At 35.4% G+C, this 22,579-nt stretch overlaps 2 protein-coding genes across 3 annotated transcripts in view; one reads left to right on the forward strand and one right to left on the reverse strand.

Moving 5' to 3' along the window:
- Positions 1-19,095, forward strand: LOC105195078 (protein tipE). The gene is made up of 6 exons (XM_011160305.3): positions 1-478; positions 4,029-4,498; positions 6,483-6,752; positions 7,830-8,023; positions 10,471-10,793; positions 15,667-19,095. Exons 2-6 carry the CDS (start codon positions 4,294-4,296, stop codon positions 15,728-15,730), a joined length of 1,056 nt encoding a protein of 351 aa, XP_011158607.1. The 5' UTR covers positions 1-478; positions 4,029-4,293; the 3' UTR covers positions 15,731-19,095.
- LOC105195044 (protein no-on-transient A) overlaps positions 18,276-22,579 on the reverse strand; it is a 14,096-nt gene continuing 9,792 nt past the window's right edge. The window contains exons 9-13 of one of the 2 annotated variants that reach the window (XR_005575755.1): positions 20,936-20,978; positions 20,385-20,455; positions 20,064-20,128; positions 19,710-19,780; positions 18,276-19,365 (exon numbers count right to left, since the gene is read on the reverse strand). The gene's annotated coding sequence lies outside the window, so the exon portion shown is untranslated. Of the gene's footprint in view, positions 19,366-19,709; positions 19,781-20,063; positions 20,134-20,384; positions 20,456-20,935; positions 20,979-22,579 lie in introns of both variants that reach the window. The other variant, XR_005575754.1, reaches the window with a different exon arrangement.

Genomic DNA, 22,579 nt, shown 5'->3' on the forward strand with positions numbered 1-22,579 from the left:
CCGACTGCAGTAGCCCGGCATCCGTCGGCGCCGCGGCCAGGACGAAAGCTTCGTACACACGCAGACTTCGCTCCGCTGTAGGAGGTCTGCCGATGGAAGCTCGTCGCTGAAAGCGCACGCTATGCGGACCCCGTCGTGATCTAGGAATCGCGGGACGGTACACCGTTTCTTTATTTCTTCGCCTCACCCTTCGCGCTTTTCATCCTTCTTCTCTTTCGCGCCCCAATTTAATCATCCTTCAGCAGCGGGCCAGGGCGTCGTGACGAAAGCGTCGCAGTGATTCGCGTATCGCGGAGACAAATGTGCACGGTGAACAGCAGTGTGACATAGTGCGCGGAAGTAGGAGACGAAGAGATCGGCAGGAGGGCAGAGGAGCGAGGAACGCGGGAAGAGGAGGAGCAGAAGGTGGATGATGATGATGAGGGGGCACAGGAAGAGGGCGCCGAGCCCTGATGCATTCGCATCTTCTACATAGGGGGTACCGTTACGTCGACCCCGATTACGGAAGGGGACTGATCGAGTTTTCTTTGCGTGACTCGCTCCGATTAAGATTCTTCGGGCTCAGATCGCTCGACTTTGAGCTCCAGCATCGCTCGAGGCGTTTTGAAATAAGACGCCGAAAATGTTGCAAATTATCGTGAATCCCGCGCCGCGTAAAGGGGAATTTTTTAATTTTCTACAGCCGAGCAAAATTCATTCACGAGTAAACGTTCGAGAGGACCATTATATAGGATAACACATTGTCTCTATGGGGATAAGTTTGCATCACGATGGAGGAGAGCTTTTAAAATCACGTTAACGTCTAAGAAATTAATCCATAAGTCTTATACTTGGAATTTTCAAGGAAAAGCCTTTCATTTACTACTTTCTTGGATATTAAACTAAAATATCAATCTAAAATTATTATTTAACGTGGTAAAATTATCACTTTTCTTCTACCTTATTTTATGACAGTAAATAATGATCGCGTGAATAAATGTGTCCTTCAATGTAAATCTGGAGAAACACATGTGCGTAAAGAAAGTAACTAAGAATTAAATAGATTTCATCATTAAACTGATAATAGATTTTTAAAATTTAATGTAATTAAAATAATTTCACTCTCTCTCTCTCTCTCTCTCTCTCTCTCTCTCTCTCTTCATAAAAGTTAGGCTACATTAATTTTTTATGTTCACGATTAGAATTATTTTATATTTGATTGCAATAAAATTGAAGAGTATAAGACTTTTATAACTTTCTTTTTAGGGATTATTAACAACTTCAAAATAATCTGACTTTTGTTATCTACCCCGGATACTATAAAAATTACATTGAACAAAGGAAGGTTAGTCTTGTGCAATAGAGACACGCTGTACAACAGGGTATAACCCACGAAGTAAATCATGCATTAGAAGCGCAGCGAACTTAAGAAAAGTTGTACAGGCGCTTTTTGTGTACGTTATAATATATATATATATATATATATTTAACACGTAAATTTATTAATATAAGTAATATATATATATATATATATATTTAACACGTAAATTTATTAATATAAGTAAAACAATTATTAGATTTTATGGTCGTAAATTTTATGTCGTAAACAACATAAATAAAGCATTCTTTTAGATATAAATAGCATTACTTTCAGTAATAATTTTATTCTTTTTCAACCAATTTATTGTAACGTATAAATATATAGTTTTCTTTCACTTGTGCCTTCTTTCAGGGCCATAAATTTTATGTTACATAACTTATTTTTTATTTGTATTACATTAATTCATTTTTTTACAGAATAAACTTACAGAATAAAAAATGATTATTTTTTAACCATGGAGGAAACGATATAAACTCTTTAATCTCTTCCATTAAACGTCTTCACACGTGAACTCACATAAACCTTCTTAAAACTGGGCATAAGTTTTATCCTTATCGACTCCCGTGCAATGTGTATGCGTGACGGTAATCCATATAAATAAAATGTGGTCTAATAACGTGGAAGGGTGTATTTCGGATCTCAGAGTCGGGATCAATTCTACACTGAGAGGAAAGTGTTTGTGACTATAATTGCATGGTAAAATAATTATAGTTAGAAACTTCATTTTTATAGTTATTGCTCTAATATTAGTAATGATAACTCCATATTTATAATTCTACTAATCTAAAAAAATTGTACTATACATGACAATTTTAAATATTAACATAATAAAACATCAAAGATGTTAACAGTAAGATAAACATTTTTATATAGTAAATGCAATCACATTTATAGTAAATCTATTATTTTTTTAAACATTCGCTTATTATGGGTGCGTTCAGGAAGACTCTATTAACGCCATTTGCGTCATTCATTTCTTGTTTCACATCTAATGAGTGATAAAGATAGAATAACGCAAGTGGCGTTAATAGCATCTCTCCGAATGCAGCCGATTTAGGTAGTAATAATAACTAACAGCTATAATTTCTATGGTTAAAACAATAATAAAAATATATAGTTGGCACTGAGAATGACTATAAATTATAGTTAAATTATATTCATAGCAATTATTTTTTTCTCTCAGTGTAAGAACGGTCGTTTTGTTTTTCTTTAGGACATCAGAAATTTTCAGCGGAAAATTCCATTGTCTTTGATGATCAAGAAACTTGAGAAGCAAACTTATCTTGATACTGAAGGCTTCAGGCATTTTAATAAGCGTAGATTTTCTGGTCCTCGTTATAAATTTTATAAATATAAAAATCGGATGAAATTTAATAATAAAATATAACCGATGAAATATACGCGATGAAATCAAGAAATTTTCTGTCTGTAAGAAAACTAAGTTGTATGACGTTAATAGGTATTGTCCGTCTCATTTATCTATAACGAGAATCGAACGATCGCGTCATTGTGCCGAAAGTCGATAGTGTCGTAGACTATACAGAAGTTGGAAACACGTAATTGTGCGACAGTTTACTTCCTGCAATAATATACATTGAAATTAAAGGTTCTACGGGGTCATTATACCGTAAGAAATTCGAATTTGTGAATTTTACCCTGGCAGAAAAAATTCTACAAAATTCTACATAACTTTAGGAAATGCTACAAAAATCTGTATTAAAATGTTAAAATTGAAACACTTTTCTAAATTATTATAAATTTTTGTATTTTTGTAGTGCGTTGTTTCTACGATTTCTACGAATTTCTCGGTGAAACTACGTCACATTACAACCAATTACAACATTTTATACATTTAGAAGTAGCTTACTCTGACGCAAAAAAATTTTATAAATAAATACAAAGTTTTACTAAAAATAGAAATTTGTAAAAATTATTATTTATTTTTCGTACAAATGTGTATTTAATTATTAAAATTTACAAGAGTGTTTCAATTCTAGCATTTTTTTTGTTGATTTTTGTTAATTTTGTTTTGTTTCTTAAATTGGTATAGAATTTTATAGAATTTTCTCCACCAGAGTATAAATGCTTAGTTTCAATACCACTGGTGTTTTCAACAAGAAACTTATTAAACCATTTAAGAATCAGATAAAATATCATTATAGTTATTCTCTCCATGAAAAAAGAAAAAAGATTACTACAATCCATGAATACGATAAAAAAAGTATTAGATTCATTGCTGATAATATTGATTTCACCTATCTCCACTGCCATTTACGGGCCGTATACGTGTACCCCTAGTTTGCCAAAGTATAAAATAAACTGTGAAACAACATCACACAACCTCTAGATAATACAAAAAAATTATACTCTTTCATCGTTCGACCGAATGTACGTCGCAAAAGAAGGAAAAAAAAGTCGTTTAATCGATACGTCGCTTCAGGGTGATCAAGATAAATGGCGCTCGTCGTACAATGCGTACAAAAGAAAAGCTCGCCTTTAGCGGAAGAGTTCCAGCACATACTAACCCCCGGGAATCTCCGTGACAGAAATCATCTCTCGGGGGTGACTCCGTGACTCTTCGCGAGATCTTTCGGGGCGCGCGCACAAAGAAAACTCGACTCGCGACTCCAGACGGAACAGAGGACAAATACTCGCGAATTGCCTGTAGATCGTTCCGTCTCTTCGACGTCCGACGTCTGACGACGAGCAGCAGGCACGCCGAGGACGACGGCGGCGACGACGACGACGGCGGCGACGACGACGACGACGACGACGACGACGACGACGACGACGGCGACGACGACGACGACGACGACGACGACGACGACGACGACGACGACGACGACGACGACGACAACGACGACGACGACGGTGGCGAAGACGTCGCTTAGGAGCCTCCAGCACAAAACCAGCACTGCCGTTTGTTCTCCGAGATGGCGGACGAAAAGGAGAAGCAGACGTTCTTGCAGAAGCTGCTGTTCTACACGACCGCGTTCTTCATCCTCCTCAGCACCTTCAGCCTCTTCGCCTTCCTCTTCTTGGTCCCCTTCGTTATCGACCCCGCCTTCACCACTATCTTCATGCAGTTCGACACTCGACCCGCCGAGTGTGTTACCATCGACGTTGAGTCCAGAAGAGGTGAACAATCGGCACCTTTATCTTCACCTGTTCGCTCTCGTTGTCGCTCCTCGTTGCATGCTGTGTACTTAATTCTCTATTCTTCGCTCTTCCGGAGTTCTTCCTTCGTGCGATCAAGCCCTGTTTCTCTGTTTCTATGTCCAAGCATGTGTGCCTGTTGGTATGAACGTGCATTTCCATTTTGTGCTCGTATGTATGTGATGAAAGATGTCTCTTAAAGTTGCAGAAAGAATTGCGTCCACGAATCATATCTAGTTTCATTGTAAAAGAGATACACGATTTAAAACAAAAACATTTTACAATACGAAATTTTAGAGAGAAAAGCAAAAGTCGCATATTGTTGGACTCTAAAAATATTTTGCGTTGACCGAAAATGACAGACGATGACAGGCAAACATCAGGAACTGACGTAAATTCCTATTTACAGAATTAGGTCAGCATCAAAATATGCAAGTTTCATGAATGATTGGAAAGGCTATTTCCAGATCGAACAAAAGTGACGAAGAAACGTCCGTATACGAGACAGCTGACATTTCCGCGGGTTTAATTTAATATTTATCGTATCATAATTCATTTAGTTGGCATAAAATAGCAATTGCATCTATCTCTTATTGACGATCGTAGGAAGCTCAACACCTGGAAAACAATTACAAAAGTAATCGCGTTTTGATTACAGCGTTGAATAACGTTGAGGAACCACCTTCCTCAACGTTATTCAACGCTATAATCAAAACGCGATTACTTCCTTCTTTGCCGCTTGGGAAATGATTTCCTAACTCGTTCTTTATCACGGTAAATTCCATAGAGGTTGTAAAAAAAAGTCTGTGAATTTATTCTCCATTGGCATCTGACTTTCATGCCGGGTCGTCCGTCACACACATACATGAATACATAATATAAAAGTTTAATACTACCCTATACATTTTAATTTGACATTAGACGAATGCCGCGACATAAAATTCATGTACGTATGTATACGTACATTCAAAAAACAAAGTTTCTCTACCGGGCACAGAAGATATCTTTTGAATCGTAAGAAAATACGTATCGTTGGTATCAGTGCTAATTGGAATTTAACAAATTCTCCGTTTTCTTTTAAAACTAGAACCAAAAAGGGAAAATCAGCGAAACTTCTGTTACCGTTAAATAATATTTGGGGGATCGATCTTATCTGTCGAATGAAAATTATAGATATGGAAAGGATTGAAAGAACCGATCGAGACCAATCGCTAGTCAGGAGAGAGGCCGCGGCGAGTCGCGATAAGATCGACGCAACTGGTGTCTTTGTACTCTTGGTACTCCCGCGACTCACACTCATTCGAGTCTCCTCGTTTCTTCTTCGTCACTTGAATTTTCTTCCCTTCGCGAACGTCAATAGGGTGCAGGTGTTCTTCACGATTGAGCACCAGCCTCGTGTCAACACCCGTGCAACTTACGTCACGATGCAAAACACTTTCTGACGACTCAATCTCCGAACACTCTCCGCTTCCATCGTCTTTGCCTCTGCTGCATGCACGTATTTGTTTCATGGTCGTCTATCCTCGTATTGTGTCTATTTGTGTCGCATTGATTTAGGAGTAAATCGACGACTATGAGCTTTTTTTTTCATTCAAACGTCATAACGGCGGTAAATGACGATTTTTCAGGAACTAATAAATTTAATAAATTAACGATTCATAAATTCTACAATGAATTATGTATACTATTGTTGCGAGCTTCAAGCTTTAGTCTCATAAATTTTTATAAAGAATTATTCCTGCGCGCTGCCTCTACGGAATCATCAATGTGTTTTAATCTGCTCTGTCTCACGCTTTTACCCATTCATACGATTTGGTGTGATTATGTATGTACGGCTGTACGTGTGTACATGTATTCAAATGTTCATCATTCTCCAGTTATTTGCTCACGCGCGAATGTTCTGTGTGTTGTGCTTGGATTATATTCCGCGGCCGCGCGAATTTCCATGAATGATCGTTGAGTCCAGGTACGAGCAATTGCTCATGGACATCCTGTAGAGAGGGTTGCACTAAGGAACTGTACGATTGCACGCAAATACGCGTCAACTATAAGCTACCGGAAAACAAGTCCGAGGGGACGGACGGGGAAGGCGGAGCGGTAGGAGGTGTCGAGGACGACGAAGAGAACAAGCGGATGCCTCGTTACGAGCGTTCCTTAGGCGAGTACAACATCGAGGACGTCAACGAGAATTTTGCCATGGATGATGAGAACGGACTGCCGAAATCTTTCCCTACAGGTACAAAGTGATATCACTGAGGATTGGAGATTGATTACACTCAATCCTACCTCAATCATCTGAATTCCAACTATATTTCGAAAGAGCATGGTTATATAAACGAAAGGAGAAGCTTGTGATTATTCGTGTAATTGATATTTTACATGTGCACCAGAGACGTTTCTAATTTGACATAGTAAATATCATGAAATTATAAAATCCTGTTTTCTGCTGTCTCAATCGAAGGGCCAGCAGAAATGACGTTCGAAATAAAAGCAATATTACAATATTTCTCACAAGAATTGACAATCGCTAATTTTTCATAATTACATTGTATCTATTAAATATGCATTTTATCACATTCCTGGCGAAAACAATTTTACTAAATTCTACCCAAATTGAAGAAAAAAAATGCTACAAAAATCTATGTGAAAATGCTAGAATTGGAACACTTTTCTAAATTTTTGTATTTCTACAGTGCGTTGTTTCTATGTGATTTCTATGAATTTCTCGATGAAACTATGTCAAACTACAGCAAACTACAACATTCTACACATTTCTAAGTAGCTCACTCTGGCGAAAAAATTTCTATGAATAAGTACAAAATTCTACTAACAATAAAAATTATTTTTTTCATAGAAACATTTGTTTCATCGTAAAAATATCTTTTCTCAGAAATAAGTATTTAATTACTAAAATTAACAAAAGTGTTCTAATTCAAACTACTTTTGAAGATTTTTACAACATTTCTCAAATATGTGTAGAATTTTTTTTCGCCAGGGATTTTATGACTTTACCATTATCCGAGTCGAGGAATTTTCATTGCGATGAAATATTTCAAGCGATTCTACGTGCAAAAATCGTTAGGAACAGGTGCGCACCTAACGAAGCCAATAAACAGAGAAGTAAAACTGTTGTGGCATCCGCGGGAGAAATAACTTTTCTCCGGTAAAGCTTCAAAGTGATTCATCGCTGAATGCGAGAGCGTTACTATGTACAGAAGTCATTTTACGTGCTTTTCTTTGTCCGGTTTGTTCTTCCGGTTCTCCCGCTGGAAAGCGTTCCCGTCGCCGAACAATAACGAGGGGAAGTTCGCAGGTCTCATGGGCAACGACTCCGTGTGGTACTTCACCGGGGCCAAGCTGTTCCCCAACGTAAAAGGCTGTGGATACCCTCCAATGCTGAATTGCAGTATTTTCTACCGGCAGTACGCCAACATAGGGCAGAACTTTAGCTGTTACTACTCGAAAGTGGATCCCGGGATAGTCATCAGCGACCTCGACATGTGGCAGGTCTCTAGCGTTATTGTTACACACCTATAACGCGTCAGACCTTCTTATCGCGTCTACGTCTCTATCTCTATTTTCCAACCCTAAATCCGGGATGCACAAATTCCTTCGCAACACGATGGCATCCGTCGGACTGACGTGGTTTTAGCTCTCGTCATTATAACCCGGTGACCGGATTATATAGTCGGCGATTTGCCCCGCACATTGGTATGCGCGAGTCACGCAAAAGTGCTGTGTGACTTTTGCCCGAGTTTACGCCGGGACGAGCCGCGCACTTGAGAATCAATACTGCGGCTGCCTATCGAGTGCAGAGCGTAATGTACGGCCAAAACTGTTTCGTATGAAACGATTAAATGGATCACGGCAATGAATTTGTGTGAAATCGGCTTTAATTGGAGCACGAAGCTATTCTCCTGACAGTCATTCTTCCGGCTGCCACGTACATTGTTCGTGACTCTGTGCTGCAAATGAGTCTCGCGTTTATTTCTATAGAATGTCCAGAGTTCACTGATCTCTCATAAATTCAACTGTGTGTTAAGGGGATGCTGAAGTCGTGAGTTTTACCGACTAAACGACTTACACACATACAATTTACAATACATACGTACGATTTACAAAATGGCAATACGTCATTACGTATTACTACATTAATATCGCACGCACACATACGAATAAACTTTCATATAAACTTGTGTTGAATTAGGTGTCTCAGTCTAATTCTGAAAACACGACGTTTCTTCGTGTAATCTGTACGTCTGGAGACTTTAATTTCGTAAGTACAGATTGCAGAGCTTTCATATCAAGCAAATATTATCACGATTTGTCAACTCTGGATCCTTATAGGCACCTATATTCCTAGAATATAATTAAAAATTAAAATATTAAAATAATATTCCAAGAATATATTTTTTAATATTATGGAAATATTATATATTATGAATATTATGAAAATGTTCTTACGAATATTATTTTTGTTAAAAAACTAATGTGAATTATTATGCATAAAATTTTCATAAACTTTGTAATTATTACATTTAAAAACTATAATATTCCCAATAATTTAAAATATAGAAATAAATAATATTATTTACTTCTAATGTAATATTCATATAATATTACGAGGAGAATGTATAACCATTTTTTATTAATATTAAATAATATATCAGGAATATTATTTAATATTTAAATAATATTATGCGCTTATACGGATTCATTAAAAAAAATCTGAATTAAAAAACTTTTTTTCGTTCTCTGCATAAAATCCATACTGATGACATGTATTAATATATACACTTTAATTCTGGAATAGGATTTCCAAATCTATAAAAGTGATACATACAAAAAGTTCAAAGCCACAAAATTCTTGCATTTAATCGCTAAAGATAGATTTCAGAATCCCCTTACGAGCGATATAACTTTCGTCAAGTTTAGAGTTCAAAAATAAACATTTATTTGAAACAGTCAGCGTAAAATAGATTTTTATCCGCGCACTGAAGTTTTAATTCTAGATTTACATGCAAAAGATCACACGTACAGGATAGTAAAGCGATAGTAAAGCGGAAGAGGGATTTTCCGAGCGTGGGGCACGGCGAAGTAGCGTTAACGGAAATGCGACTCGTCTGCACGAGGAACGGACAATGCATTTCAAGCGGTTGAATGGGCGGCCGATGACAAAGACGGAAGCCATCGCGGCATGCGATGCGCCGCCCGGAAGAAAAGAAAATTTCTCCCGGCGCGCAGAAATCCAATTTCCACAAGTGTGCGGGCCGGCGTGCTATTATAAACCGCCGATAACATCGGCGATCCCGGAAAAGCCCGCCGCCCGTGCTTTCGATGCTGCACGAGTACTAATCCTTCGAACGAATGGACGACAGGAAGAAATAGGATCACGTGGTGCGAATAACACGGCTCTCTCTCTCTCTCTCTCTCTCTCTCTCTCTCTCTCTCTCGGATATTCTTCCGAATTTATAGAAAAGTCACTTTGCAGGATCAACTCGGCCGTGCCTCAGCAATGAAATTGCTACTGCGATATCGAGTAACGCTTTTGTTTTTCATGGATTTATTCTTCCAAATTAATTGAAATGTAACGCTTAGTTATTTCACAATATAAAAGTCTCTACAAATGATTGATCATACATCGACTGCTACCACTTGTCGAGTTATACAGTTACAGTTTCACTGTACGTGCTACCGTTTATTCGTGTTATCCGGTAGATAATATGCGTCTACATTTTTCTTGTATTAATTAGTTTCTGTTATTCGTATATTTGGAGATCAGTAATTTGAGTAAATGATTAAAAATTATTCGCAATTAAGTTAATCTTCCAGTCGAAATTCGTTCGCGGGATTTTTTTTTTTCCACAAAACGTTGATGTTTAGGTAAAAGAGAATTCAGGATGCGTATCAATTTCTGCGAAGCTCTGGTTACATGTTTGAAACATATTCTTCAGGTGTATATGAACCTTGTGTACGCGATGGCGATTCCGATACCGTCTTTCATAATCTCGGTGATATACCTCACCATCGCCTACTTCAAGATCTACAACGAAGACGAGGTAGCCCTCGTAGGTGGCGAAGAGGGTAGAGATGAGGAAGGGATAGAAGGGGAAGATGACGGTACACCCTTGCCACCCACTAGCGGTGCATTGACGCCCGGAAGTGAAGCCTTCAGGGAGGATTTGGCGAGCTTCGGGCACCAACTCAAGGTCGCAATGGCCGACGACATCAGCAGGGAAAGTCTTGACGGGATTCCTAACTCGCTCTCCATTCAGGGGTAAGCACCGCTTCCGAAATCTCGTGCTATCGATTGAATTTGTCGTGGGTACGTGTCAAGGCACAATTAAAGAGATTGTGCCGATTCACTGTCTCGCCTCGTTAACAGCTCGATCACTTTTAAGCGTCTTTACGATCTTCTGTAGGTCTTCGAAAAGACTTTCCAACAGTTAACTGTAAATAGGCATAATCACTTTAACCGCAATCGTCGACGATTCAAAGTTATTTCCTGAGAATGATAATCCTGTCTGAGCCCTAGAAAAACTAGTGCGGCGCGAACTTCCGCGTAAATACAAGGAAAATATATAAAATATGAGTAACATGCAAAGTGAATAGCAAAATTTTCAGAGGCACGGTTTAGAATAAAAGTCTCTTTTCTCTCTCGTCCCCGCTTACACATCTCTACTTTTCATAATCACACAGAAAGATATTTATGTAGTCGTAAGAGCTTGGCCGTTAAGTGCTTCACTCAGATGCAATAATTTTACGCCAGACATAAAGTCGCCTGAATGAATGTCTCGTTATACAGATAGCGCGCTGAGTGCGTAAATGTCATCCCGCAGTCTGCACGGTTTCCACGTTCAAGTATGACGTCGCCGTAGGAGTATTTAGCCAATTTCCTTCGTGGTTTGCGGCGAACCGAAGGTGTTCAATAATCCATGTGAACAGGCATCCCTCTATTCGGTATAAAATTGATCGGGTGCAAGCAATCGGATTAGCGTGTCAAGTTGTTCATAAACAGCTCGAAATATTCATGTATCTGCAGCCGTCAATTACGGGACGTAAAGTTTAGCAACAACAGGACGGTAAATTTTACTGGAGTATCGACGTTCTGAAGACGTTGTACGTAAAGACGTTTTCTGGAACGTACACCTCTTTAGTGATAAAACAAGCAATCAATAAAGGAAAGAAGGGGGTTGTGAAATACTATTTTGTTCTTTGACTATAACTCATATTGTCAGTAAATATTAACGCGATATAATTTTAATTAACGCCAATTAGTTGTTAGCCGTAGAATTCTTATATCAATCACTCTATGGGTACAAGTTTATCGAATATATAGAATGAACGTAAATTACAATTTATTGAAGAGGAAAAAAAAGGATGCGTTTGTAGAATAGCAGGGCAATCATGGAATACTAGTAATTAATGTCATGAAAGACACTTTTATTCATAAAAAAAAAAAATAAATTAATGACCTTTAATAGATTTCACACACAAATAAGTGTCGCAAAATAAGGTTTCATAAACATTTCAAAAAATACATTTTTGAAAATAATTTTTTAGCTTGAAAACTTTTTTAAATAAAACTTGAAACTTTTTAAAATAATTTCTCTGTTTCTCTCTCTAATAAATATTTTACATCTTCAATGGGATCAAGTGTAAAGTCACAAGAGAGATGGCGGACGACCATATTCCACAGCTACAGCCTATATAACATAACTTTATTTACCGAATTTATGCACACATTAAATTCAATAATATTATTTGAAATTTACATTCAAGGCCTTCAAGTTAGACTAAAGTTAAAAAATTAATACGTAATGTACTTCTCAAAATTACGTAGAAAGTATATACCTGTAAAAATGTCTGTTAATTACAAAATTGAAGTTCAGCTTTTATAAAAACACACCAGACACTAATGACCAGTAACCATCCCACAATGGTACAACAGAGTGTAATGAAGTAATTTTAATAATTGCTCATAGAATTCAATGCGAGATATCATGATATTCCACCACCAGATATATTCCACGATCGCGCTCCTTCCTCTATATTACGGGTATTTTATAGGACACATTAACGATAAGAGTAGAATACTTCAACTCCTATGTGTGCACACATCGTTTCATATCAATAGAATAGTGGTTCGAAAAGATGGCAAATATATTGTACGTAAAAATATGTCAGATCACGTACATCCTTAATGGCAGCTCGGTCTCTTGTCGTCAGACTACATTAAACCGGCACAATTCGATTTGGAATTAATCGCGTACCGCGTATTCTAAAAGATACGTAATCAATCTACGGAGGAATCGATTATAGAAATCCTATGAGATACATCGTACAATAATATTTAATAAGAGAATTGTATAGTAATCTTCGACGAGAATACGACATGCTCGAGTGCCTTCGGTCGAACGTGCGTGATAGGGTATCGTGGGTGTAGAATAGAGATAGGAATTCGCGGAAGATAAATTGATCCACGAATTCTCTGCAGATTATTCAGCGAGCAGCTACAGAAATACATGATACGGACCGGATGAAAATCGTAATCCTCTCGACTTCTCACAATACTTTTTTTTTTCCTTTTAATTCGGAATTAACTTCGTGTAAGAATGATTCAAGTGTTTGTAAAAAAAAAAGTAAGACAATCGACGTAGTAAAAATGATGGCGCAGTTAAGTGCTCTCGACCACACTACCGGTGCATCTATCTATAAATAGCAACTTGCGGGATACAGGGCGATATAGGTCGAACGGCTGCGCGATAGACTGCGAGTCGCCGCTACTTCTCCCACCATCATTCAACCGCACACACGGAGTAATCTATCTGAAGTATCCCGCGATTCATATCCACCATTCAAAAGGCCGCGACAGAAGCAACGATCAAACGTCCCCCCATTTCCTCGTGCTCGATCTTTCACGCGAAAACTTTCGCCAAGTACAACGTTGCGCGACGACAGCGTAACGAATTTGTTTTCGTAATCTTTCCACGCTAGTGTACTTTTCTAACGATTTTTTTGAAATAAACGATCTGTGTGAAACGCGGTATATGTGTGAAAGTGTCGACAAACATTTTTAAGTAAATACTGGACAAACGAGTGTTCTACATCCGCAAATAAATCCGTTCCACTCTCGAAAAGAACTACGTACGACAATGTTTGTCGCGTTATATTTGTCGAGGAGACGTAGCAGCAAGTAGTCTTCACGCAAAGCTACTTATACTACTTTGTCCCAGTTTATTCTGTCGTCTGTTAGTGAGGGAGCAAGAAAGATTCGCAATTATTCTGTGAATCGAGAAATGGAAAACAAAATTTTGGGGAAAGCAATTTGACGTTTGATACTATCCATCCTTTCATTTTCCGAAGGACTTATTCAACACAAACTTTATTCTATGGAAATACATTAAATTTGTAACCCTTTCTGCTCTCATTATACCAAAATGACTATATATTATTCACAATCGAGATTAAATAAATAATTTTCATTCCTTTTATGGAGATTTTGCAGTAATTATAGAAATCTTTGTGTCAACATATATCTCCACGTTATTAAAAAATTTAATCATTTGAGTTTGCTAGAGAGAAAATACTAAACTTGTGAATAAAAAGAGAAATTTTTAAATATATCTAAACTACAGAGAGGTTTCAGTGATTAGAAGTGTGTTATCCTATAGAAGGAATTCCCAACGTTACTTCGTTCAATTTACCTATATTTTTTTTTATCCGAGTGTATGCTCAACGCATGCACGTTTCCGTGCGGCACGAGTTTGCACGTGTACTTATGATCAATCGCAAGTTAGTACCTCACGCAAACGGAAGAGCTGCGGTTTTGACGTTTATACGGAATGCGTGAGAGAGGCCAGAGTTGAGACCAAGCAAGGACGCGAGCATCGATTCTGACCCAACAACCACGCAAGCCCCGCCTAACTCACCCTTGCTTTCTCAGCCCTCCCCATAGCTTCCAAACGACAGCCTTTGGCGGAGGTTGGAGAAGGAGGGGTCCTCCTACCTTGCCGAATTCTCGCGGTCGTTCGCTCGCGAATACTGCGCGAGGTTGCACAAACCGAGGTATTAGGTCGTTGTATGTACGTAGACGAGCAAGTTTGGGATATCAACGAGGCTTCGAATTCCCGAATTGAATATGCGAAACATGAACTGAAATAAGAGATGTATGTAATAAAAATAAAATAACCCGATTTTCAAAAGACAGCATCCTAAAAAGCAAATAGAAAATGTAAAAATAGAGAAATAGAAAATATTTCAATTTAATGTCATATTGATCAATTAAAAAAAAATGACGTAAATTTAATCAATATAACGTCAAATTGACATTATTTTGATTTTTCTGTTCTATTTGAGATAGTGTGATGTTTTGTTAAAAAAAAAATCGATAGAAAATAATAAAAAATTTAAACTTCATTGAAGTTTTATCTAATTTTATAATTTTATTTTTTTATAAAGTTAGCGTTTTAATGGAACATTTGAGCTACGATAGAGAAGCTATTTTTATCGTTTCCTAAGAATATCTTATTTAAATAATTAAATACTAATCTAAAAATTACGATTTGCTATATTTACATATTTACTGTAAGAAATAATAAAAATAATCAATCATAAGGTTAGCAGATCTATGTCAGTCGCAGCGATTTTAGTGCTGAATAATAATTTTTATATAATTTTTAGAATTTCCAACTTAGTTATGTAAAATAATTAATATGTAAACAAAATATCTAAAATTATAAAATATTGCTTAGTATATCATGCATAAATACTGAAAACATAATAGGATAAATTTTGGCAAAACACATTGTCAAGTAAACATTGATTAAAGACCATTACTAAATTATATGCTAAATAACATGAAAAAAGAACGATAGCAAATCGGATACTTACAAAAACAAGATAGATTTATATAGACTTTTTTGTTATCCAATTCCATCGGATGTTTCAATTACATGTGTAAATTACATAAAATTCCAAATTATTACATAAAATATATTCCAAATGAATCAGGAAATAATCCATTTTTTTAAAGCTGAAAGATGATTACGTTCATGTCACGTATCTTAATTAATAGCGACAAATTACATCGAGATAAATTAATGCAGACCACATTCCTCCATATTAATACGTTTATTTTTGCTTGATAGAAACTTGAGCAAGACGATGACGACGAGTATCTCAACTCCCCCTGGGCCGACGGCAGCAGTTTGAAGCGACATTTTCAAGGTCTGAATAATATCTCGTGGAGACCACATTAGGCGATATCATCGCCACCCGTGAAGAAGCAAGGCCGTCACAGTGGCCGAAGCTTTCTTGACCGAATGATGGAGCCAAGGAGTTATCTTTCTGTCTCAGGATCGACTAAAATCCACCCTCGCGATTCGCAGAGTGAACCAGAGGTCACAACACTCGGTACAACTCTCTCGAGCAACTCAAATCGTACGCGAATACACGGCGATTCGAGGGAACCTCTTTGACGAATCTGCCATTTCTCTATCGTAAATCTGTCCCCGTTACAAGCGCCGACTGTACTTGCGAGTGTCACGACGGTATTTCGTGACGTACTTTTTCCTACTCGATAATAGCTCAATAATTGCGAAGTCGCGCGCATTGATAACTCTGCCGCAGTTCGTGCCAGAGATGCCAGCAGTCCCTCTCAAACGCAATGCTCGTACGCGCCAGAAAAGTTCTTCGTTTGCTGCAACGTTTAAACGTTGGCACGCGGCCGCCGTTATTTCGCGCGCCAGATTGATTTACCTCGCACGATGCCTTCTTCGTAGCTTGTCTAAGTGCGATTCACGATCCGAAATCCAATTCGCGAATCTCGTGCCTGTATATCGCATTATCGTAAACACGAAGAATCTGTCCTTACTGTCGTATATTTAGCGTTCGGGTACACCGTATATTTTTAAACGATTTTCCACGATGTATCCGCGACGGTAGGCGATCGTTCTGTGTAAAAGAGGAAATAAATCGGTTACTTTGGCACAAGTCCTAAAAAACTAAAATCGTGAATCTTATTAGTGTAAATGTATAAATAATCAAAAGTTAAAAATTTATTTACAACAAATTATACTGCCTCTGCAAGATATCCATTCTGAAACGAAACGTCTTTACTCTCACGTGGCTTCACGATGCAGACATTAAAAAAAAAAGACAACCAATTTTTTCTACCACTCTCTACATTCGTCAACTGATTGAATTTCGAAGTTATTGGACTCGTGTCATTCTCAAAACGACTGATGTAAACTTGCAACGAAGCGCATACCGAGTACACGCTCCCTCTGGTTCACTCAACAATACTTGAACGGACGTCCATCCGAAGAACGCAGAGGAGGGAGAAAAAGCACGTGGCGAGGTTCTACTCGCGGCATCACGCGCTGTCTTGTATATTAAAGTCTCGAGTTAGCTATGGACTTAAAGACCTTAATAATCAGTAAAAACTATGAGCTAAATACCATTACACGTTACAAGTATTATCAGGTAATTCGCTTGCTGTGTGATCATGATGCGTCCACTCGTGTGCATCGTTAGACACTTTTATCAGACACACCGACGACACTACGTCCGTACCACTTTTATCTGGCGACACGCTTTTGCAAGTAAAAACGCGCGATTCGCAAAGTGTCCACTCCCGCACCCCGTTGCGGCCTCGTCCATGTTCTATGATCTCCACACGCACAAATTCTAACGTTTTTCAGGTACCTGACCGACACGCACGAAGAAACGTACGGTACCTTCGCGAGTCTTACGACTACTACATATGCGCATTTAAATCGATAGGAGTGCACAAGACGAAGAAACGTTTGGTGTACAATGCGAAAAAGGTTTAAAAGAAAAGAAAGAGATAAAACTGAGATACGGCTCGTTTTTAGATGCGCTATTCCTTCGGAAAGAAACAAAAAGAAAAAATAGGTGTTGAGAGCATAATTAAAATGAGCAGATCTGTCGCTACTAAATGGCTAATATAATTTTTTTTCAACATGTATCATTTGTATAATTTTGACATTGTATTTGACAAGATTGAGCTACTCTGCATATAAGTTTTAATGGGCATTCCGTACCCTTAAAGGGTGAAACATACTTGGAGCCCAATGGTTTAAAATAAAAATCATTATCTCGATAATATCAGTCGTAATGAGCTTCGTGCTACTCCTCGGGACGGCTTTAAAAAGAACTTTGTCTTATTATCGTCTCAATGTCGGCCGTGAACGTAATTAGCTGTATGCTACGTTATGATTTTAGCGTTAACATCGCCCGTGATATCGACCAAACGCTTGCCGCATGGAAACTGGGAGCCTGGAAGTACCCAGTAATACTTCGAAATGTTAGTGAGCATTTAGTTATAGCGTTTATATCGAAACTTTGAATATTTTACTAAAAATGTATAAATTTATTTGTAAACTTTGCATGCTTAAACATATTGGTGTTCAAGGATGCAAAGTTTACTAATAAATTTATACACTTTCATGCGGCAATAAATGCGGGCGAGATGCGAAAAAGACCATATGTAATTATCGCTCGACATCGGTTTATTTCTGCGATCATACACACACCGAGCAATATCCACACACGTACACGATACACGGTAAAAGGCACATTCTACACACATCGGATAATCTATGAAGAAAAAAAGATAATTGAATTGTTTTTATGGATTAAGAACAAGTTGTCTGTGATCTACAATAATTAAAAGAATATTAATAAGTATTAACAGATAAAAGTATAATTGAGATAATATCGATAATGTTGAAAGATGGGGGGAAAGAATTAAACAAAGGACGATCGGATTTTATTGGTACAAGTTGAGCGCAGGTTTCTCGAGGCATTGGTTGAGCAATACAATAGTAAAAAAAGAAATAAAATATCGCATAAAAAAAAATTTAAGATCACCGCAAAGAAATTTTAGAAGAAACAGAGAAATATATTATATAAATTACAACAAATAGAGACTTATACGATAGAGCACGCAACGTGTGAACATTTAAATCGCTACTGTTAATCTGTACTAACTTGCGATATAAAAAAAACAAAGGTGCGTGCTGCGTTCGGATAGTACCAATAAAAAAATATATATAAGTTATATTATATGGCACTTGACCGTCGCGGCTAAAAGTATATAGGATTAGATAGATTTATAGAAGCGCAAAACACCAAAAATCGTTCCTTCCACCCGCTCCGGCCGTGTATTCGATTTTAAATATATTGCATCTCATATGTAAAGTCAAAGCTCTGTGAATTTATAAAAGCGCACCTCAGACTGCAATTAGCATCGTCATCTTATGATTATGAGATGAAGGTAAGGCACTATATATATATTTACATATATGTATATACGCCTGTATCATCACCGAATAATAAGTTATTCAATGAGTGTTGCGAAAAATATTCGAGATAATTTTTCTACAGTTCTGGCACACACGAGAGGAATGCGCAACATCATCGTCGTCTTTATATTTATGTACATTTCAATTATTATAAATTTTTCAATATTATTATCAAACTATGATCGATTTCGTGTGAAAGTGTATATGGCTTTTTCTGCGGTTAACAATAAAATGTTTTGTCAAAGCTTTTTTCACGAGATATATATAATTATTATATTTTTCTAAAATGTATTAAAATATCAATACCCATTTATCTTGATGTCCTCGCTTGCTGATTCCAATTCATATCCACTAAATAATATAAATGCTTTGATATCTAAGTTAGAAGATAATTCAATCAAATAAATCGATTAACACATTATTTTTAATAAAAAAATATATTTATTTTAATATAAAAAAATTAGTATAAATATTTGAATAATTAAATTCCAATTTCGCTGTATCACCCTGAACAGAATGCTGTAACAAATAAAAAATTATTATTTTCGTAAAATGGATATTCACAATAAAAATCAAAGACGTTGCATAAATCAGCATATGAACGAGTGCTTTCTCATCTTTTATTCAGGACTCTAGCCAGTTACTCATCAGTTTATTTTCAGTCCAAAAATTTTGTTGATGTAACTTATGTTTATTCTTTTCACAAGTATAACAGTAATAAAAATGTTTTTATTAGAAAAATTATATATACTCATGTTGTTAATAAAAAAAAACAATCTTTTTTTATTTTTGTTACTTTAAATTATGATTTTTTAAATAAAGTTTAATATAGGTTAATTATTAAGTATAAGTAAAAAATGTACCTTTTTCTATTAAAAAGCTAAAATAATCTCAGTTGCTGGAAAATACTCTTGAGATTGCGCCTTGTAATTCCCTGTGCAAAATATTTTTATGAAAAACACAAGTGTAGACAATTAATTAACTAACTGATAGATATATAATTCAAGACTTGCTTCAGTCAAAAAAATGTACACGTTGGAATTAGCTTTTGGTCATCAGGTTTCAGGCCCGAAAGAATATCATCATTGCAAGTCTTGATATTTTATATCAACATTCACAAGTTTAGAATATTAAAAAATTATTCTTTTTAATCTACGTAATATGAATTTAACACATTAATAAACATATGTTTTACAAAAATTTTTTAATTATCTCACCTTTAAAACATTATATGATGTGTCATAATGTCAGATCAATTTGCATTACTTCTTCATATTATGGCCTTTCCTTACAGAAATAAAAAATACAAAATAACAGTTAGTGATATAGAGGAAATATTGTTATGTAAATTATCATACATCTTGATTAATTTATTCAGTATACATTTAATACAATTAAAAATTATTAGGGTCACTCATAAATTATATCACAATAAAATTAATAAGAATTAATAAAGATTAATCGTAAGCAATAAATATGTAGAAAATGAAAGATTATATACATTTTATAAGAATTGAAAAATAAAAGATTATACACACCTTATTACTTCATATATCGACGCCAAGCCTAAGTGTTGTCTCAAGACATCAAATTAAGGTTTTGTAATCCCCTATACAAAACATTTTTATGAAAAACATACAAATAATTAATTAACTAATTGAATAAAATATAGTTCAAGACTTGCTTCAGTAAACAAAAATGTACACGTTGGAATTAAATTTTTGACATCAGGCTTCAGCCCCGAAAGAATATCATCATTGCAGTCTTGATAACAACATTTTAACAACATTGATATAGAAAAAAAATGATATAAATTTATATTATAAAATGCAAAAAATATTTATCAACATTAATAGAATTTTCCGTATGGTCAGTAGGTTTTCCTATATTCCGGAGTTTCAAAATGATAAAGATTCATATCATAGAATACAACCATATTAAGAAAAAATTTTACTAACAATACATAATAAAAAGCAAGAGTTTTAATAAAAAGTAAGAATTTTGAAAGTATACAACAAAAATCCAATTGCAAACAACTTCGATATTTAAAGTTATATAAATATGAAGATTATTTTATTAAAAGTATTACCTATATTTTGTGAGCGCTTTTTTGATCAACCTGGTGCTGCAATCTGAAAATATAGAACATATTATAAATACGTGTTTATTGAAGATATTTTCTTTAGTCAATTCCAATTTTAAGAAATTTAATAATCACAATGAAGTTCAATCTATAAAATATGCATTGTTTAATAAGTACAGCAGTTAACAGATAGTTGCGTTTTGAGTCAAAAATATAATTAAATACATTAATTTAACTTTACATCATAAAATAGTAATATGTAATTAAAATATGCAAATTATATATATTTTAATTAAATTATAAACATATGTATAATTTCCAAAATCTCATATTGATCTAGAAAATTAAGAAATAGTAATGAAAAACGTAATAAAATAAATAAAAATGATAGATTACAATATATGTACAATATAGTAACACTGAAATATTGACTAACTGAAGTTATAAGCATTCATAAATATATTATGCATTTATCATAAATTGTATTATCAGACAATTAAAATTTTTAGTATAAACTAATAAATCAATTTTTAAATTCATTATGTTTAAAATAAATAAGATACATTTGAGAAAAAATTAATTTTCATTCCGAAATAATTGCAGAGATTCTGTTAGCCGAAGCAATTTTTTAGTGTATTTTAACATTCTGTCATATAATGTAGTAATAATTATGAAAATACATAAAAACCTCAAAAAGATTCAAAATATAACAAAAATTTAATACTTTCTAGTAATTTTTTTAATGTGAGAGAAATCAAGTCAATCAATTCGTAATTTTACATTCAAGTCAAAGATATAATTTTGATGCATTAAAAGTACTCGGTAAATATTTTTTTTAAATCTTTGAATCTCCTTGTCAGGTTTTTATATATATTTTATCGTAATATTTTTTGAAGCTGTATGGTATCTCAAGAATTAATAATTACACACACTTCTGCGTTTTTTATTTAGTTTTTTTTTATCAGAGATATAATATCCTTATGTGCTAAAAATATTTCCTTCCTATGAAATCATTTATATAGTCACAATACCCATTTTCCATTTCACGAAAGTGTTCTTCGATTCGTCAGAATTAATAAAAGATTCATCGCGAGTATTCCTTGCCACTCAATGTGGCACAAAGTAAGAATTTGTTATACTTATTACTTAATAGAATTATCTGTCACCACAGCCTAGATTTCAATAGCTAGACCAAGACAACCTTTTCATCAAAATACGGGTCCAGATATTGTGGTTGTCATAGGTGAAAAGAAGTGCTGTCTAGGCTGATAAGCGCTTAATTCATCACATAATTATTTAGAACAAGATTTAATGTTTCCTTCTTAAGCGAGTCGGAGATGAAAGTATTACAAAATGTAAAGTCGTCTATTTAAATATTAGTTGCACAATAATAAATTCCAATCAACAGTAATGTTTGTCAGCAAACATTACAAAGCAATTTTCAATCTGCGATTCTCACCCTATCTAATATGTATATAACAATCTAGTCATATTACAAAAATAATTTAAAAAATAATTAATAAAGCTTTCGTTTAATAAATGATCACTTTGTAATTTTTGCTTAACGTTTAACGTCCCACCCGAAGATTAAAGTAAGATTACGCATAATAGTTTTACAAAATCTACTCACCTCGTTAACAGGTAGTTCAT

This window comes from Solenopsis invicta, chromosome 10, assembly GCF_016802725.1.
Source record: "Solenopsis invicta isolate M01_SB chromosome 10, UNIL_Sinv_3.0, whole genome shotgun sequence".
In the NCBI taxonomy this organism is placed as follows: domain Eukaryota; kingdom Metazoa; phylum Arthropoda; class Insecta; order Hymenoptera; family Formicidae; genus Solenopsis; species Solenopsis invicta.